General features: G+C 47.3%; 1 protein-coding gene and 1 long non-coding RNA gene across 4 annotated transcripts in view; one reads left to right on the top strand and one right to left on the bottom strand.

Moving 5' to 3' along the window:
• The window catches only part of LOC119015332, a 70,836-nt gene that overhangs the window by 32,220 nt on the left and 18,265 nt on the right, over positions 1-20,351 (bottom strand). The window contains exons 2-3 of the long non-coding RNA XR_005073305.1: positions 10,715-10,901; positions 10,158-10,354 (exon numbers count right to left, since the gene is read on the bottom strand). This is a non-coding gene — a long non-coding RNA (uncharacterized LOC119015332). The remainder of the gene's footprint in view (positions 1-10,157; positions 10,355-10,714; positions 10,902-20,351) is intronic.
• The window catches only part of LOC119015197 (zinc finger protein GLI2-like), a 58,785-nt gene that overhangs the window by 34,981 nt on the left and 3,453 nt on the right, over positions 1-20,351 (top strand). For 2 of the 3 annotated variants that reach the window (XM_037090984.1, XM_037090985.1), the window contains 9 exons: positions 1,561-1,763; positions 5,134-5,319; positions 10,173-10,374; positions 10,672-10,861; positions 11,958-12,068; positions 14,203-14,343; positions 16,552-16,701; positions 17,542-17,706; positions 18,378-18,653. In XM_037090984.1, the coding sequence (XP_036946879.1) occupies positions 1,561-1,763; positions 5,134-5,319; positions 10,173-10,374; positions 10,672-10,861; positions 11,958-12,068; positions 14,203-14,343; positions 16,552-16,701; positions 17,542-17,706; positions 18,378-18,653 (1,624 nt within the window). Of the gene's footprint in view, positions 1-544; positions 1,479-1,560; positions 1,764-5,133; positions 5,320-10,172; positions 10,375-10,671; positions 10,862-11,957; positions 12,069-14,202; positions 14,344-16,551; positions 16,702-17,541; positions 17,707-18,377; positions 18,654-20,351 lie in introns of those variants that run through there. The other variant, XM_037090986.1, reaches the window with a different exon arrangement.

Here is a 20,351-nt window from a genome sequence, read left to right as displayed (position 1 = left end):
CAACTTGTAATGTGTGTAAAGATTTTGGATCTCGATAGTTTGAATGTTTTGTCCGTTCTAACGGGGCTGAAAACGTCCCAACTTCTCATCAAAAACATCCAATTTAATCACCACAAACATCCTGACAGCTCGTTAAAATCTCTAGTTTTGTCACAACACAAACGTCCTGACTTTAGTTTTGTTGGTTTCACTCTTACAAATGTTGAAACGTAGTCTTGAACAGTGGTCTGTGGTTTGGTGATATGACGCCATCATCGCTGGTGCCACATCTTGTTCTGGTTCTGGATCGGGAACAAGTGTTTCTCAGAGCTTTGTGTTTGACTCTGATTCTCGGCGTCTGTGTGAACTCTTCTTCAATGAGCGTCCTGAGGAGGCAGAAATTAAACCCCCTCCTCTCTCCGGCCTCAGCCCGGCGCCGGGTTACGCTCCGGAGGCCCGGCATTGTGTTCGCCCAGCGCCGCGCAGACGCCCGGAAAACTGACCCGCAGCCGGAGCCTCTCTGAATACCTGAATGTTACATGACTTGTTCTTACGAGCGCCCGCTTCTTTACGGCGCTGGCAGAACAAAGCTTCTCAGGCTGCACGTAGAGACAGAAATATTAATAGTGTTCGTACGAGTCGGACTGATTGTTGGAGCAGCTTGTTATCACGGTAAACAAACCCGATTCAAAGACAGACAGCTCACCTGCAGGCCGTTACATGATGAGAGCCTCAATAATTCACACACGCTGTGGGGATGATTATGTTTTTGGGTGGAAAATCAGATCTTTATCTTCTGCGAAGAGAAAAACATTGCCTCACTCGTGATGCAATCCAACAATGTGGCTGCGAGGTCATAAAGCCTTTGTTGGATGATGGACGATGTATTTTTAACGAAGCAGCCAGGTGAGACGGACGGACGGACGGACAGGAGTCGTCAGCTCTGAGGACAGACCGGCGCCGACATCCGGAGATCTCACCGGGCCTCAAACGCAACATGCAGGAAACGTTTTGATCACGTGTTCGATCAGGACATTTAGATCACAACAAGCAGGAAGTTCATGAGGTAGAGAAACTTTTCATCGGTGCAGAAAGAGATCCGGACACTTCGGTGCAGATAACAGCTGATGTAGTTGTGAGGTGCAGTTCTTCTTCTACACTGATCAGGAGACTGAACGTCTGCTGTTTGTAACAGAGATACTTTTGAAATACTGACAGTCAGTCAGAGTCGGGGAACCACAGAGGTGTCAGCGTTACGTTCTTTCATCACGGTTCAAACAATCGTCCCGGCTCGACTCTGGAGATGAGCTAACGGATAAACGACACCGACGAACGCCCCGCGGGTTTCAGCGTCACCCTCAGAGCGTCCTCCCTCCTCGTCTCCTCGTCTCCTCGTCTCCTGGTGACCCCGGTCTCACCTCCTCCTCTGACTCTCAGATCAGACGCTGGATAGAGGAGCGGTGTCAGACGTGATGTCACTGCGAGCCTCGGAGGATCAGGTTTGCAGACGGATTACTCACTCGTGTCAGAGACGAACTGTGTGACTCGACTGATTTATTTCTCCTCTTTCCTCTCGTCCAGTCCTGCAGGTTTGGCCGGCAGCCCCGTCATCTCCGACATCTCCCTGATCCGCCTTTCGCCCGCCGCCGTGGCGACCGGCGACTCCCCCTTCAGCCCGCCGCACCCGTACGTCCACCCCCACATGGAGCACTACCTGCGCTCGGTGCACGGCAGCCCCACCCTGTCCATGATCTCCGCCGCCAGAGGACTGAGCCCGGCCGACCGTAAGTTCAGAACCAGAGCTTCTGTTCATACACAGGAAGTGACGTCATCATGCACGTTCTTGTTTGGCAGGTGAAGCTTTACCTTTAGGGTCCGAACAGCTACATATGATAATTTAATATAATGTTAGTCCGTATAATCCAAACGATGCTGCAGGGTCGACTCTCTTTCACTCTGATCTTCTGACCAAAATTGTGACTTTTGGTTGATTTTGGGGTGAAAATGTTTCTAAACTGCCTTTTTTTTTTGCCTGATTTAACATTATTTAAGTCAATATATTTCAATTTAAATAATGCAAGTGATTCTAGTTTCAACAATGTCCTTTTCTGTCACCAAGATAATTTGTTATCTTAACACACAAACACACCACTTGGTCAGGGTTAAAAAAAAAGATGCTGTTTGGCTGAAAATTCCTGGTTCTGTCTCCAGAAACACGGCTGGAAATGTCATATAGTACAAATGTTGATATGATACATATTTATCTCGGCGTTTTGAGGGAAATGATTGATTCCTGCTCATGTTTCGCATTGATTCATTTATTAAAAAAATAAATACAGCTTCCAGTCATCAGAAACGTCTTTGAGGTGAAAAGTTTCTGCAGGAAATTAATTATTTTTTAACTGCGCTGCACAAAACATTTTAAAGATTTAAAACATTTTCTTATTTCTGATTTTCCTCAAATAATTCTTATGAAATAAAATATGTTTTTATGCGGGTTCACATCTTTTAAATAATTTAATTTGATAGAACTTTGGTACATTTGAGTTTATTTGAGTTTATTATTACAGAACAAATAAAGATGATTCGAGTTGATTTTTAAATCAGCATCGACACAAATGATGGAGTGTTTTCAGTTTCACAGTCGGCCTCCTGCTCGTGTTTCTCCTCTAACAAACGTTTAGTTTTTGAAGTTTTTATTCAGAATAATGAAGAATAAATGAAACCTGTTGGAGCAGCAGAATCCTGTGTTTTTACCGAGCGACAGTGGATGAAATGATTCCTGCTGCTGATCTTTGAACTCGACTGTATGAGCGGTTCTGCAGTGACCCGCGTCTCCAGGTGGATCCTTTAAAACGAATCTGTGGAGGTTGATAAAAGCAGGCCGGCGCTGGCAGACGCTCGTCCAGGCCGACCGGGCCGCGACCACAACTCTTTCTTCAGGCTGAATTACAATAACAGATTGGAGCGCGGCGGCGGGGCCGGGCATAAATCTTCTTTTACAGTCTGTCAGCGGTAATGTGCCGATGCTTTTAAACTTAAATAAGCGGCCGTGCAGAGGAGAGAGTGCGGGGGGAGCGTTTCGATGGAGGGAATGCAAATAGCTCGTTGAAAGACGAGGTTTGGAAATGAAGGCCGTCGGCTTTCACGTCTTCCAGGTGACCTTTCCTTCTCCTCCTGTGAGTTGAGACAACATCCAGCCGTCATCTCTTCTTCTCCTCTTTCCACTCTTTCTGCTCTCCGTCACATTTCATCCTCCTCTTCCTCATCGCTCAGCGGTCTGACGGAGGGAATGTGATCCTGCGACGTCTGCCGTGTTTCAGCTCGACGTCTTGATGCGGTCTGAAGGATCGTCGTCGGGGAGGAAACAAACTGACACCGAACTCTTATTGGCTCTGACACTTTTAACTTCGACGGGTGCAGATGTCAACATGAACAGGAGACCCGACTCGTTATGTATGAAACTAAACACGGAGAAGGAAACTCAGTAAATACTGTTTTTAATGACTTAATTGTTTTCAAGAATTAAACTTCTTGATCCTCGAGACAGAAACGTTCCTTCATTAAATGGCAAAAGAAACTGTGATTTTTAATGTTTTATCTGTATAAAGTCACAGGGATGATTACATCATAACAGCCAAAACACGATCATATGATTGATGATCATTTTATGCTTTTTAAACCGGCTGTTTTTGACTCTAACCTGCACAAAGTTCATGTAAATAAGGAAATAAAGATCTAAAGAGAGTTTAATGTTCCTGTCGCTCTCAGAAAAACATGTGAGAAGTTTATTTTCACTGATACTGTTGTTAAACTTGGACCACGTGAGACGATGTGATGAAGTTTCAGTTTTTAAAGAAGGCAGTGAGACTGAACCTGGTTCTCCAGAACAGAGGAGGTCCGGACCAGGCGGTGGGGGAGGAGCAGCTGCACGGGCCGCTGCACATCAGAGACCCGCCCAGCCGGCGCCTCCCCCATCCAAACAGCTCCTCAGCCTGAGACGGGAGGGAGCAGGAATCCCCTCCTCAGCTCCTCCCCATCTCCCCCTCAGCTCCTCCCCCTCTCCCCTTCAGTCCCTCCCCCTCTCCCTCTCCGCCCCTCCCCCTCCCCCCCCCAGCCCCCCTCAGCTCCTCCCCCTCTCCCCTCAGCTCCTCCCCCTCTCCCCTTCAGTCCCTCCCCCTCTCCCTCTCCGCTCCTCCCCCTCAGCCCCCCCTCAGCTCCTCCCCATCTCCCCCTCAGCTCCTCCCCCTCAGCTCCTCACCCTCTCCCCCATCAGCTCCTCCCCCTCTCCCCCTCCCCCCCTCAGCTCCTCACCCTCTCCCTCTCAGCTCCTCCCCCTCTCCCCCTCAGCTCCTCCCCCTCAGCTCCTCACCCTCTCCCCCTCAGCTCCTCCCCCTCTCCCTCTCAGCTCCTCCCCCTCTCCCCCTCTCCCCCTCAGCTCCCCCCTCAGCCCCTCCCCCTCTCCCCCTCAGCTCCTCCCCCTCTCCCCCTCAGCCCCTCCCCCTCTCAGCTCCTCCCCCTCAGCTCCTCCCCCTCTCCCCCTCAGCTCCTCACCCTCTCCCCCTCAGCGACTCACCCTCTCCCTCTCAGCTCCTCACCCTCAGCTCCTCACCCTCTCCCACTCAGCTCCTCCCCCTCAGCTCCTCCCCCTCAGCTCCTCCCCCTCTCCCCCTCAGCTCCTCCCCCTCAGCTCCTCACCCTCTCCCCCTCAGCTCCTCCCCCTCTCCCTCTCAGCTCCTCCCCCTCTCCCCCTCTCCCCCTCAGCTCCCCCCTCAGCCCCTCCCCCTCTCCCCCTCAGCTCCTCCCCCTCTCCCCCTCAGCCCCTCCCCCTCTCAGCTCCTCCCCCTCAGCTCCTCCCCCGCTCCCCCTCAGCGCCGCACCCACTCCCCCTCAGCTCCACACCCACTCCCTCTCAGCTCCTCACCCTCAGCTCCTCACCCTCTCCCTCTCAGCTCCTCACCCTCAGCTCCTCCCCCTCTCCCCCTCAGCTCCTCCCCCTCTCCCCCTCAGCTCCTCACCCTCTCCCCCTCAGCTCCTCACCCTCTCCCCCTCAGCTCCTCCCCCTCTCCCCCTCAGCTCCTCACCCTCTCCCCCTCAGCTCCTCACCCTCTCCCCCTCAGCTCCTCACCCTCTCCCCCTCTCTGTCCTCCACAGTGGCCCACGAGCATCTGAAGGAGCGAGGGCTGTTCGGACTTCCTCCTCCTCCTCCGGGGGCGAGTCCGGCTGAGTACTACCACCTGATGGCGAGCCACCGGAGCCCCTACGGCGAGCTGCTCATGCAGGGGGGCGGGGCCACCGCCGCCGGGGCCCACCTGTCCGACTACATCACCCCCATCGACGGTGAGTAAACGTGGATACTCACAGCGGACAGTTTAGCCTCTTTTAGCTCCTGGTTTCTGACTTTTTTCTGAAACGCCGTCAGTACTGGACTCCACCTGATCGATGGTGTCGATCAGCGTCCGTTAGACGTGTTAGTGACTTTATAAAACGTGTTGTATCAGACCTGCGTGGTGGTTTACTGCCCCCTAGAGGCCATAAATCTCTTAATGCAGCTTTAACGTGAAGCTGGAAATCAAGTTTTAGTTTAATTTGATGACGAACGTGTTAAAAGTGGAGCTGACAAGTTTATTAAATCATGAGCCCGAGGTGACGTCTTTAAATTACAGTTTTGATTTAAAAAAGACACTTAAGGTTCAGATTTTAGTGGTTTTAATGAGCGAATGGCTAATTTTAGACCATTTTTAGATTGAGACGATAAAGAAAAATTTATTGTTTTTCTTTTTTAGTTGTTTCTCTCAGGTTGATGTTTCTTTTGGCTTTGCTTCTTTATAAAACATCATGTAACCTCACAAATCCTTAATTTTTCACTCCAGCTAACAAAAAAAACCCTCTCGTCCTTATTTTGTCCAACCAGCTGTGTAGAACATAGTTATATTATAGTTTATTCTTATAGAAAATGGAGAAAAGCTGCAAATCCTGATGGAGGAAACTAAAAGTCTGCATCATCTTTGGGTTTTTAAATAAATTCTGGTTTGATTTCTCAGCTGGTCCAAACTTCAGACTGAGTTTTCTACACGACAGGAGAAAAAACTGCCCAATCAGTCAAATCCACACATGAATGTTTGGAGGAGTTGAGGCGGCGGTGATTAAATTAAAGGACACTTCAGCTGTTTGTGAAGTCGGCGTGGAGGCTGGTCCTGCAGCTGGAGTCCGGCCCTCCTCCCGTCAGCCCACCCGGCTTTGACACTGATTAAGGAGAATGAAACTCCCATCAGGCCGCTGGAGCTCAGGTGGATGATGAAACAAAGATCACAGGAGAGGCGTATAAATAAAAAAGGCCTGTATACATTTTTCATGTGCAGCTACTTCAAACGTTGGAGGACCTTCAGCTACCCGCTCAGTGTTTCCACCCTGAGCCAGCACTTTTCCATAAACACTCAGGACTTATTGTGCCGCTGCGACTCCTCCGCTGTGCGGGCACGTCGGGTCGCGGCGGGCGTATTTAATGTAATAAACGCCGACTTTGATCCGGCGCTTCGCTCTGCGCCTTAAAAGGGTGGAGGTGTCTGAGAGGGAGACGGATGGTGGAGGGAACTCCTGCTGATGAAGTCCAGAGAGGACGACTGATGCCAGCTTCACTTCTCCTGCAGCGACGAGCCACTTCCTGTTTGTCTGATCCTCGGATGGATGAGCGGAGCTGCGTTCAGGGAAATTTCTGGACAACATTCTGTTGGAAGAAGCTGGTATTGGCCCGGTGTGCCTGTAGGCAGGTAGAGTGTGTCCTTTCAGAACAGGTAAACTCTTATAACAGTCGGTCCGGTCGGGTTTGAAGGCTTCACACTCACTCAAACACTTCACAGCAGCTTCACGCACCGATTCACTGAGTCGAGCAGCCAATCAGAGCGATTCCTCTGACGATTCGTCACACCCAATCCACCAACATGCTGCGCTTATAAAGCTCACAGGTTCTGTTGCAAAGGAACCAAGAAACATTTAATGTTGGATTCAAACTGTGACGTTGATTCAAAGTGTTGAGCAGCTTCAACACGTCAGGTCTGTGGGATGAGAAGTGAAGGACGTTCAGCTCCTGTCAGAACACGTGGTGAGTTCTGGAGCAGAGCGAGCGGTCAGCCGGGTCGAAGCCTCCCGCAGGCTGTGAATGAGCCCGCTGTGTTGTGGTGTCTGAGGCCAAATGCCGGCTGCCGCGAGCTCCGGCAGGCCGCCAGCACGGTGAGGCCGTCCAGCCGGGCTCACTAAAGCTGTCAGAACTGCGGCTGCAGCCGTCCTGAACACTGTGCAGGCGCTCGGGCCAAAACAAACGCAGAGCACGTTCGGCTCCGACCCGCCAAAACGTCTCTGTTCAGTTATTCAGGGAAGCTGATGGAGAAAAGTCACCTCACCTGCCAACTGCAGGTTTGGTTCTATGATACTGTGGCACAGAACATTTTCTCTCTCGGCTGCTTCTTTTATACAAATATTCACACAAACGTGCTGTGAGATGATAATTAATACAGTTGTAGGAAGAGAAACATCGAATAAAGTCCAAGAAGGAACTTTAGTCACCAGCGGACGGAGAGTTGTTGAAACTTCAACACGCTCCTGCTCAGAAGGAGTCAGTGTTGTGTACGAACTACGGAGGCTCAGAGGGTCAAAACACAACAACATGTGACACACACCGTCATGTCAGACAACAGCACGTAACACATTTACCCAAAAATGCGAAACACACAAAAACAGCAGCGTGGCCCTTTAAGCGCCTTGCTCAAAGGCTCTGGTGTTGAACGAAGACAGAGCATTTCTTCTTCTTCTCCTCTTTCCCTGCAGCTGCGCCATCGTTTGAACCTGCAACCCTCTGGTTCATCTCACACACACACACACACACACACACACACACAGTGGCGGCTGCTGATATAAATCACAATGGAGGGGGGAGGGGGGAGGAGGGGGAGGGGCGGCGAGCGAGTCGAGCCGGGCCTCTCCATTGGTCCATTTATCAGGGGAAGTGGCACATTAATAAACACATCTCCCCAGAGGTGAGAGGAAGTAACAGAGATGAATACGGCTGCCGGTCGAGAACGAGCCGCCGCGATCACCGATAACAAAAAAAAACACACCTGATCCTCCACACCTGCCCCCCCGCTCGCCCCTCGCTCCCCCGCCGTCACCGTCACCCCGAGCAACGCCTCAGCTTTAGCTGCTTAAATGTCCAAATTAGCGTCCCGTGACACCGCCCCCCCTCCGACGGTAATGTCTCTGGTAATAAACCTCCCGAGCTGAGACGTCCCTCGAGGAGCGACTTGATGTTTTTCTCTTCTGTGGGTTTGTTCTCTCATCATTCAAATTCCACATGTCCCAGGATGAAGACGTCTCCTCCTCCTCCTCCTCCTCCTCCTCCGGGTCTCACAGCACCGGTTCTTCAACAGATAACATATGTTACAGATTTGTTCTGGAGGACGTACTTAGAAACAACCTTTTAGCCCCCTCGTCATTAAGGACGGCAGTGAAAGCAAACACGGCAGAATTAATCGGTCGGGATGATTACACGCCGCCGCAGACCGACACCGGTTATTCTGACAGTCCGAGACAGGAAGTGACGGGTCGATCCGCGCCAGATGTGGTTTGGATTCCAGTCTGTGCGATCGGTAAAGATCCTGGAGGAGAGTTCACAGACTGGTTCTGTGTCTCTGAGGCCTCCAAACTCAAGTTTACAGGAAATCTCAATTCTATCTATCGTCTCAATTAATAAAAGCAGCTTCTTTAAATCGTGAAAGTTAAAGAAAGCACTCGTTTTCTGTCGGATCCTGTCGAGTTTACACTGTTCGTCAGATGCTCGTTCGGTCAAGTATCAGTTTTTTTTAATCCGGAGACAAAGAAAATGTTCCCACTTAAAAGCTTCCTGCAGTCTGTGAATTATTCCTCTTCGATTTGAGTCAGTTATCAAGCAAAAACACAAAACATTTTTCTGTTTCCAGCTTCTAAAAATGTGAGGAATTAATATTTAAGATATTCTGATCACCAGTCATCTCTATATATTATCCGATGGCCAAACAGGAAGTTCAGAGCTTTTATTGTGTCGTTTTCTCTGTGTGGAGACGAGTTTGAATTTCCAGTTCTCGTCTGAATTTACATTTCAGAGCTGAGATCGATCACATCGCTCTGCATACATTTTCCCCGCAGTTGAAATCAATTCTGTGTAAATTGCCCTCATTTAGCATCGTGAAGTACAACCAGCCCGCCTGATGTTTATCTGAAGTAATTACGGGGAATTATTGTGGGAAGATTGATGAGTTATGTCTGAATCTTAATGGGGTCGCCACATGTGGGCAGATGTCGGAGCTCCACGGGCACACAAACATGTCGCTGTGGTCCTAAAACCAGACGAGAGAAGAAGAAGAAGAAGGTTTCATCTTCTGTAAACATGTGAAGGAATCAGATGACGGATGATCTCACACTCCTGATTTCATCCTCTGAGCTTTAATCACCTGATGAGTTTCTTTTCAAATCAGAATTTGTGTCACCGGGACAGTTTTCCAGCAGACTCCACTGAGTAATATCGTCCGTCAGCCTCAGTTTCCATCAGCGTGAACACATTGTCGACTGTATTTGCTGTGAATCAATCTCCAGCACTTATTGATAGAGCCGCTGTGTGTCCGCCGGGGTCGAGCGTCGCGGGGAGGCGACGGCGGCATCAATCACTCCGACCCAGAGAGGAGCGACTCGCTTGATATCAGGACTCATTCCTTCAGTGTTCAGAGTCTCACAGGGGAGCAGGAGACGTCTCAGCATCAGATCTGAGGCGATGTGGGGTCAGGATGGAGGATGTGAGGCATTTATCACCCCCGCCACAATAAAATACCTTCAGCTGAGGAGACGTTTGTGCGCCTGATTCTTTAAAGTCTCACAGTCGGTTTGAACAAGCGACATTCAGCCGTTAACAAGTTAAAATATAAATGATTTAAATTTGAAATAACTGGATCTTAGTGGCTTTTTGGCTCAAAGCTCATTTGTACGGTGGCCCTGAGGGACAAAACTCAACATTTCACACAAAATGTTTTCTGGCAGGAAATAGTGAATTATTTGGGGACTATTTTCAGCAGTGGACGGCGTGATGCTGCTCTCATTCAGAGTATCTCATGTCTCACCTGTGGTCTCACCTGTGGTCTCACCTGTGGTCTCACCTGTGTGTCCTGCAGTGTCGCGGTTCTCCAGCCCCAGACTGACGCCGAGGCTGAGCAGGAAGCGGGCGCTGTCCATCTCGCCGCTGTCCGACGCCAGCATCGACCTGCAGACGATGATCCGCACTTCGCCCAACTCGCTGGTCGCCTACATCAACAACTCGCGCTCCAGCTCGGCGGCCAGCAGCTCGTACGGACACCTGTCGGTCGGAGGCCTCAGGTAACATCACGTACATCTTCATCTGTTTCCTGTTTCCTCCCATACCTCCTACTTTGCTTCCTTAACTACCTCCTCCTTGTGTTGCTTCCTGCCACAATGCTTCCTTTCCTTTGCATCTCATTTCCTTATTCCCTTCCTTCAGTCCTTCCTAACCGTCATCTCTCTTTCCTGCGTTCCCTTTTCCCTTCTACTTCCTCATGCCTCCTTTCCTCAGCTACTTCCTCTTCTCCTCCTTCCTTCCCTCCTCATTTGCTCCCACCTTGCAGTACCAACATGTATGTGATGTTTCCTTCGCAGCCCGTCCTTCCCCTTCCCTCACCCCATCAACCCGATGGCGTACCAGCAGCTTCTGTCCCAGCAGCGAGGGCTCAGCGCCTTCGGACACACTCCGCCCCTCATCCAGCCTCCGCCCACCTACTCCAGCCGCCAGCCGGGCCTCGGACTCTCCTCGCTGCCAGGCTCCGCCCTCAACAGCGAGCTGTCAAAGGTAGACGGACTTCACTCTGTTCTTCAGTTCAGATCTGGTCCTGATGGGTAACAAAGGGACAGAAACATGAATGTGACATGGAGAGGTCTCTGAGTTCAACAGTCTCGTGTTCTGGAACTCTTCCAGCTCGACGTTCGTGTTGTTTGGGTTCAGAATACTTGAGGTTTGTGTATTAAAGGCTCTCAGGATGAATCAGCCCTCCGTCTTAAATCACATCTTTTCTCTCTGGAGTCTGGCTGCAGGAAATCCCCCTGTCTCCCTCCAGGTATTTCTCCCTGGCAGCTTCCACAACAACTGTTTAACCAAACCCCGAGTTTCTCTGCTGTGTTTGTTCTCACGGTGGATTCTGTTTTGATGTCGGGCGTTATCGCCCCCCTCCTCCCTCGCCGGGTCGCAGCCGACCCGTGTTTAGATCTGCGGTGTCGTGTGAGCGGCGGCGTCCCATCGGAGGTCAACTGTGAGTGGTTCAGAAGGAGAACCCGTCATCTCCCTCCGCCCACGCCGTCCAAACTCAGCTCTGTCTCTGATGTGTGGGGCGGGTCAGCGAGGGCGGAGGGAGGTGGAGACGCTTCACATCGGACCTGTCAGCTCAATTCCATAGAATTTAGTTTGATTTGTCACCTGAACTCACACTATTTTACTTTCCTCATGAAATAAATCAGTCCTGAGATTTACCTACATGTGATTTACCTTCAATTTAAAAAACTCCAGAACCATTTTGAAAAGAGGACGTTCAGTTTTTAGTGAAGAAAAAACTTTAAACATGCAGAAATTGTTTTTTCTGCTGATGTTAAACTGTAAAAGACACGCGGAGCTACGTGAAGGAAAATATGATTTGTGATAAAAATAAAGACGTACAAACAAAATGTTTCTTTATATGAAAAACTGTCAGAAATGTGAAAAGTGAGTTATTATTTCTTTTAGATTATATCTGGCAGTAAAAGATTTATAGTAGAATTAATTTAAATTGCTGAAAATGGTTCTTAGATAGACGTCGACTAACAAAGTTTGGAACAAAAGTTTTATTATTCATTCGTACACAAATTATTCCGTCACATTTTCCCACTGAACCTTTTTTTTTCCTTCCTCTCCTCAGAACCTGAGCAGCGACTCGGCGGTCAGCAGCACCGTCGACCCCACGATCACCAAAAGGTCAAAGGTGAAGACTGAAGCCGAGGGACTGAGGCCGCTGTCTCCATGTTCACCGGTATGATGAGAAAAAACAAGAAACCAACAGTGAAGAGTTTTTACATCAGTCTTCTCCTTTATTCCTGTTTTATTATTCTTTGTTCTGTCGATGGTGCAAAATGTGTCATTTTTTAAAGGGAGTCTGGTGCAGAAAGTGACTTCAGACGCTCAGTTAAAGGAAAAGTTGTTGAAGATTTTAATTTACTCAAATTAACAATTCAGCTTTTATTTTTATTTTTTGGTGACTGATATGTGAGATTCAGAGTGAAGAAGTTTCAATATTAAAAAATAAAAAAGGAGTTCTGAGGAAGTTTGAGGTTGGGACATCATTTGAACGTGAGTAAAATGTTTAATGGTTTTAGGAGGACAGTTTTTATAGGTGAGGACATTTCAGTCATTAAAAACATTTTGGCAGGAATTGGCTGGCAGGAAAAGTTTGGACATTTAATGTGAAGTCGGGACTTTTTAGACAAATCTGTGAGGACGTCTGGAAATCTTTCAACATTTTGCTCTCTGAAGTTTCGATGATTTTTGAGACGCTAGATAAAAATTCAGAAGTGAAAAATGACGACTATCAGGAAATTAAAAGGAATAAGTTAGAAGTCAGATTCCGACTCAACACATTGTCCTGCAGGAGGACAGTTTTGATAAGTGGGGACATGTTAGTAATTAAAGACGAGGGCGAGGACGCTGTTTAAAGCGATGACCTGGTGTTTCCCTCGGCGGCTGGCGGCCCCGGGGAGCCGCAGCCTCCCGTGACCCCGATGTGAAACGTCTGGGCCGAAGAAAAACTCCACATGATAAGAGCTTCGCATCCATTGGTTTGGTCGCTCCGCTGCCTCCTCGCTCCCCGGCCACTGTAAACTGTGCCAGAGCACTTCATTTTCATGAAATATTGGCCGGGCTTTATTGTCATCTGAGGAGCCTTTTTCTCTCTCTTTTGACAAATTTGCGGCTCCTCTCCGATAGCGAGGCAGGTTTGGACTTGATGCATGAGGACGGCGGAGCGCGCCGTCGTCTTGGGGCCACCAGAATTGATGAAGATAGCGTGCGTGGGGCAGAGACAAACATGCTGCAGTCAGCACGTTGTGTGTGTGTGTGTGTGTGTGTGTGTGTGTGTGTGTGTGTGTGTGTGTGTGTGTGTGTGTGTGGAGGTGTACAGGAAGCCGGATGGGACAAGCCGAGTGTCAGTTTGTGCTCTCATACGACTTCAGTCTCAGTCGGCGAGCGTGAACACGTTTTTTTTTTTAAGCGTTTTAAACTTTTCTGTGGTGACGGATCGTCTCGTGAAGCAAGTCGAGAATATGTGGAACGTTAATACAGGAGAACAGGAGACGGGATGTCTGGACAGTTTGGAGAAGTGAGGGAATCTTTGTTAAATGACGAGTAAAGAAACTGGAACTTTTGGGAGATTAAGAACATAAGAGAGTAAAAAAGAACAAGAACTTTTGGGATTTATTTTGTCGACGTCAGCGATGGTGAGAGTATGAACAGCAGCGTGTTTGTGACGTTACAAGTATTAACAAACATTTTCTGGGAGTCGTAGACGAGGACATATTTTAAAAATGTTAAAATGTTTCTGGTCCTTTTTTCTTTGAGAGTTACAACTTGGATTCAAAGTTTAGGATTTGTAGAGAACACGTGCTGTCACAGATTGTTATATTTTTAATTCCCACCTTGCTGAGAAGCGTCCTGCCGCTGTGATCACGCTCTCTGATCGTTTGCTTTTGTCTGAAACGTGCAGATGGTATTTGTGTGTTTGCTGCGTTAACGTTCACGCTGCCTGGATTAGAGGGAGCTGTAAACACAAGTGCTGTGTGTGTTTGTGTGTGTGTTTGTGGTGGAAGTTGTCAAAACAAATGTGATTCCAGCCTCTTTAACTTGAGAGCAGCATGATGCACCTCAATCTGTAATTTACTGTCTCTGGTGATCATATCAGGTAAAACCCATGAACAAACAGCTGGATGTGACTTTACACACTGAACGGTTCCACATGTGCTGCTGACACACCCTGACTGCAGGACAACTGTGAAAGTCCACACAAACATAAACTTGTGTCAGCAGCTTTTTACTGATTCTCTGTGTTTTTATATCCAATTTTTTTAGCATATATATAAATGTGGGATGTTTGGTGTGATTTGTGTTCTCCACAGAACCATCACAGCAGCCTGTTGGACCTGAAGGACGACGTGGACCGAGACGACTGTAAGCAGGAGCCGGAGGCCGTTTACGAGACTAACTGCCACTGGGAGGGCTGCAGCAAGGAGTACGACACGCAGGAGCAGCTGGTCCACGTAAGAGTGCACACACACACACACACACACACACACACACACACACACACACACACACACACTGCAACAAGAGCTTCAACAAATAAGCAGAGCGCCTGTGATCCTCAAATTATACATGTCAAACTAAACAATACGAGCACGGGGAAGAAAAGATGAATAAAAAATCTGCTTTTTCTGCTTCGTCGTCCCCTGACTGAAATACACCGAACACTGGAGACAAACGTGCAGAGACCTGTCTCCATCATCTTTACACAGACCTGTCTCCATCTTTACACAGACCTGTCTCCATCTTTACACAGACCTGTCTCCATCTCTACAGACCTGTCTCCATCTTTACAGACCTGTCTCCATCTTTACAGACCTGTCTCCATCTTTACACAGACCTGTCTCCATCTTTACACAGACCTGTCTCCATCTTTACAGACCTGTCTCCATCTTTACAGACCTGTCTCCATCTTTACAGACCTGTCTCCATCTTTACACAGACCTGTCTCCATCTTTACACAGACCTGTCTCCATCTTTACACAGACCTGTCTCCATCTTTACACAGACCTGTCTCCATCATCTTTACACAGACCTGTCTCCATCTTTACACAGACCTGTCTCCATCTTTACACAGACCTGTCTCCATCTCTACACAGACCTGTCTCCATCTTTACACAGACCTGTCTCCATCATCTTTAAACAGACCTGAATTAGATTAAGTTCTAGTTGAAAATCTGAGATCAAGATGTGTTATCTTAGCTTAGCATAAAGACTGGAAACAGGGGGAAACAGCTAGCCTAGCTGTCTAAAGTTAGGACACGCACCAACAACTAACACCACCAACACTCACTAATCATCCATCTGCCCAGCACTTTGTGCAGAGTGTCTGGCTATATTGCAGGATGCTGCTGCCAAACCTGGCAACCTCTGCTACTTTCTGCTTTGTATTCTGTTTTTAATCACTTTACAACATGTTAGGGAGGAAAGAGAACAGAGCTGAATCTGAAGGCATGTTTCTGGTGACCAAAAGAATCCAAGAAATGCTGAAACTGATTCGTCCTCGAATCCAAAGAGAAAAGCAGCGTCGCTCTGCCAGCGGAGAGGAGAGGAAGTGATGGAGTTTACGGGAAATGTGGCCTTGATTTGCAGAAAACAATAGCACAGTAACGATACTGCGGGCAGTCGCTGCGACCGCACTCTCATTTGTTTACAGGAATCACATCAAAGCGTCGCAGCGATGTGGACAATGAAACACTGATGTTTAAAATGCCACACATAGCAGCTCCAGCAGTCTGTAAACAGTCGCAGAGGTGAGCGGCTTTATGGGAGATTTTCTCCAGACAGAAAGAAGAATGAAGTTTAATGAATGATGGACAGCATCGCCCCCCAGCAGGCCTCACTAATCCCCTCACCCTGCTGCCTCTTTTCTCTCTTTGCTTCACTGGAAGTGAGGAATGCTTAAGACCCTTTTAACCAAGACTCTGCTTGTTGTGATGGGAAGAAGAAAAGAAAAAAAAAACGGAACTGATGACGGTTTGCAGGTCAAACAGACGACGGCAGGAAAAAACTGCAAACTGCAAGAATTAGATGGAAGGAGAATTCAGAGAGAGTCGTGAGATCAAATCTTATCGAGTGCTGTTTGTTTTGGATTATTAATTTCAAGGTATACTGGATTGATTTTGGGACTTGAGGGTCACAATCAGCAGTCAGCCATGGAGAGAGCTCCTAATGTGAAGCTGTAAACATCTGTGAATACGACGGTTATAAACACACAATGATCTGATACGTTTTGTTGATGTTTCAGAGCAAAAGAAACCAAAGAAGACGAGTAAAGAGGAGGATGATGAAGTCCTGGAAATAACATTCAGATCAGAGTTCTGGGCAGCATTTATCCACTTTTTCTTTAAAAGAAATAACTTAAACTAATATTACCAAACAAAACTTTACATTGTGGGAGAATATTCAGAGCTGACTCTTAAGTCTGACTTTTATTTTGGCGGTATCGAGAGTCTACGTGGTCCTAATTAGCAGGGCTGGAACACTTTTCCTCTGCTGCAGCTTCCTCTGAGATTTACTCTGATAAGATGGATTTCTACAGAGAAATCCTACCGAGAGCAACATGAGAGCCTCTTAGTGGACAACTCTCGCCAGAAAACCTCTCATTTCTCTGCATGTGTGTGTGCATGTGTGTGTGTGTGTGTGTGTGTGTGTGTGTCCCACAGCACATCAATAATGACCACATCCACGGAGAGAAGAAGGAGTTCGTGTGCCGCTGGGACGACTGTTCGCGGGAGCAGAAGCCCTTCAAAGCTCAGTACATGCTGGTGGTTCACATGCGCCGACACACAGGGGAGAAACCACACAAGTGCACGGTGGGTAACGGATGGCCGCGGCGCCCCCACGGGTGGCGACACACACTCTCTAAACACCGGCAACACACACTGTCAGTAAAACACACACACTCACACCCCTGGGATGGCTGGATTGAAGATTTCTTTCTTCTTCTACTCATCACAGATTATATGAATGCATTAATCTTACAGCAGCTGCTTCATCAAACATCTGGAGGGATTAAAGGAGCAGTTCATCCCAAAAAAAAACCCCTTACATTTCTATAATAAAAATGATAATAATAAAAGAAAATGCTCCAAAACTCCATTAAAACTTTGCTGAATTAGCTGTTAGCACTTCCTGTTTGCAGTGTGTTCATGTATGTACAGACAACTATCACTGGATCGCTGTGACACTGAAGAGAACTTAAAAACATAACTTTCTAAGGCAAGTTCTGTATTATGTAAGAAACTTCATTTTTTCTGGTATTTCTACACATTAATGAACCTGTAATTGTGAACGACATCTGAATAAATGATGTCTTGAAGTGCAAGTTAGACTGAATATAAAAATATCTGTGTTATGACTCTGACGAAGAGAGAGATTTAAGAAAAAGGACGCTCCTCACATGTGCAGAACTTGCCTTAGAAACATCATGTTTTTAAGTTTTCTTCAGTATCACAGTGATCCAGTGACAGTTGTCTGTACGTTCATGAGTTCACTACTAACAGGAAGTGCTAATAGTAAATTATTTAATAATGTTTTGGAGATTTTTTCTTTTATTTAAGTTTTAAAACACCTTCCCATTTAGACGTGAGAAGCATTTTTTATAGATTTGTCAACAATATGTTCATTTCCTGTTTGTTTGTCTTCCTCTGCAGTTCGAGGGCTGCTCCAAGGCCTACTCCCGACTGGAGAATCTCAAAACTCATCTGCGCTCGCACACCGGCGAGAAACCGTACGTCTGCGAGCACGAAGGATGCAACAAAGCCTTCTCTAACGCCTCGGACCGAGCCAAACACCAGAACCGGACACACTCCAACGAGGTACGCAAAACTGGAACTTCACACAGACTTTCTTATAGAGAGATCGGTAAGAAATTCTGTCAGAGGGAGATGAAACACGTGTTTGAAGGTGAAGCCTTCTGTCACTCTGAATAGCACAGTTCACCTTCGACTGCAGCCCTCATCTTCTCCACATCAAGACAATTTCATGTCAGGCAGTCGCTTTACAACTCCTGTGTGTATCGTTTGAGGGTAAATAATGAGGTGTAGACAAAATGAGCACGACGACCCATGATGCATTAGGGCCAATCATGCTCACCGCCTCTCTCCGCCCTGCTGAGGCGGACCACCTGCAGACGGCGAGGAGAAAATGAAACCTGGCAGCGTTTCAGAAACAACATGTTCTGCACACAGACCTGCACAGTGACATATTCCTGCTGAAACTAACACCATCAATCTAAGTATGTGTTTAATGAACCAGAAGAAAAGATGCTCTTTCCATGTGCAGAAAAATCACGTTTTTAAGTTTTCTCCAGTATCACAGTGATCCAGTGATAGTTGGCTGAACACCACAGAGTTCACTGCTGACAGGAAGTGCTAACAGCTCATTCAGCTAACTGTCAATAGAGATTATAGAGATAACGTCACCACTAGATGCCACTCAATCCTACACACTGGACCTTTAATCGATTACCATCTATATTTCCTCATAGAAACCCTACGTATGTAAGATCCCCGGCTGTACGAAGCGCTACACGGACCCCAGCTCTCTCAGGAAGCACGTGAAGACGGTCCACGGCCCGGAGGCCCACGTCACCAAGAAGCAGCGTGCCGACCTGCCGCCGAGGCCGCCGAGAGAGAACGGCGAGAACGAGACGGGAAACAGAGAGAGAATCCAGAGGGAGGACAAGATGTCCGACAGCAACAGCTCCCCCCGAGGTGTGGAGGACTACCTGCACGTCAAATCCATCAAGACGGAAAACTCTGTGGTGAGAACGCTCAGAAAGTTGATTATACATTTTTAACGCCTTTCCTCGCCAGACCTAAAGTTAATTCAGAGCTGAACAGTCGAGGTTTTGGGCTCTTTTGAAACGTTACAGTCTGAATTTCCATCACACACACACACACACAGACACACACACAGACACACACACACACACACACCACTATAAGTATTTCTGACATTCAGCTGAAGACGTTTGAACACACTGAAATATTTATTATTTATTCTAGCTGATCATTTTATGCAAAAATAACATGCACACGGCAGATGTGATGTACCAATTCACAATATGTCAAATGGTGTTTAATTCTGTCGCCTGTGGCGAACGTCCCCAGACTCCCTTTAAAAAACACTCAATTTAGTGAGTTGTTGAGTTCGGGGAACTTTATGATGTTGGAAACACTGTCCACAAGAAATTCAAAATCATCAGTGCCATCTTAAATTCTTTAAAAACAGGTTCACATCTTTCAAAGTAATAATTGCTGAAGCTAACGTCTTAATTGACCTTATCTTAGCACTTTTACTAGTGTTTGCCAAAACTCCTACTACTGGTTGGGATTTAAAATTACAAGAGGAGTACAACCAGATGAAATCACATAATATTTCTTCATTTCCTTATTTACACCAACATCGTGCCTATGAAACAGTCAGAGGTGAGCTCAGGTGGAAAACGACCCGTTACATTTCCATGTTTAGGCCTCTTTGTTCAAACCTTTCCTCTGCTCGCTGCTTGATTGTCTTGATTTTTCTCCCTTTCCTGACTTTCCTAACGGACAGACTTTACTAAGGTGAGCTCTCCGACGCGTCCCCGTCACCATTTTGACTCATCGTTTAACATCTTTCACCATTTCCTCCATCTCATAAACTGGTTCATTCCAAAACTAGATGACGAATTTAAAAATAAAGAGAGGAAGTGCTCGGACTGCATTTCATCTCTGAAGCCATGTACGTCACTTTTCCTTGACACCGGCAGTTTAAACCGACAGTGGAGATCTATCAAACACACGTCAGAGCCTGAACATGATAAAAGCCGCTCCAGGATTAATATTCAAACACTGGGAATTGGTTATGGCGCTCTGTGCAAACAGAGCCAACTATCAAGCTGTGATCACGACAGCAGCTTTTTAGCAGCGAATATATTAGAGACTGTGAGGAAACTGAGGCTGGTCGAGGTTCATTTAGAGAGATATGCAACCGTTATTGTCTGAGGGAAAGAGATTAAATACAACGCTTTTACACTACGATGCAGAAATGTCAGATCATGAGCTGTGAATTTCAACTTGATGTCTTTGTTAGAAACGATTAGAAAACAAATTTTAACAACAACTACAGTCAGAATAATGATTTCAAAGTGCAGGCTGAGCCGTGAAGTTTGGCTTTATTTGTTCCCAGAAGAAATACAGAACAAAGCAAAGGGAAGAAAAAACCTCTGCAGGTGAAAGAGAGAAAAGCCTCAGAGGATTTTCAGTGTAAAACTAACTGAAACAAGTCGCTGACAAGCAAAGCTTCTTGCTCACCTAAATGTTCAAACAGCCTCCACACTCACAGCTCAGTTTTTGAAAACGTGATCACATCTTGTGATGATCGCTCTGGCACTCTGGCTCGGGCTCAAGCAGCCTTTCATCCTGCCCATTTCTAATTCACAGACAGACTAAGACAGTCTGTAATCTGTGGTGCACCCCCA

Source organism: Acanthopagrus latus, chromosome 24 (genome assembly GCF_904848185.1).
Source record: "Acanthopagrus latus isolate v.2019 chromosome 24, fAcaLat1.1, whole genome shotgun sequence".
Lineage (NCBI taxonomy): Eukaryota > Metazoa > Chordata > Actinopteri > Spariformes > Sparidae > Acanthopagrus > Acanthopagrus latus.
This window is presented reverse-complemented; position numbering and strand designations above follow the sequence as displayed.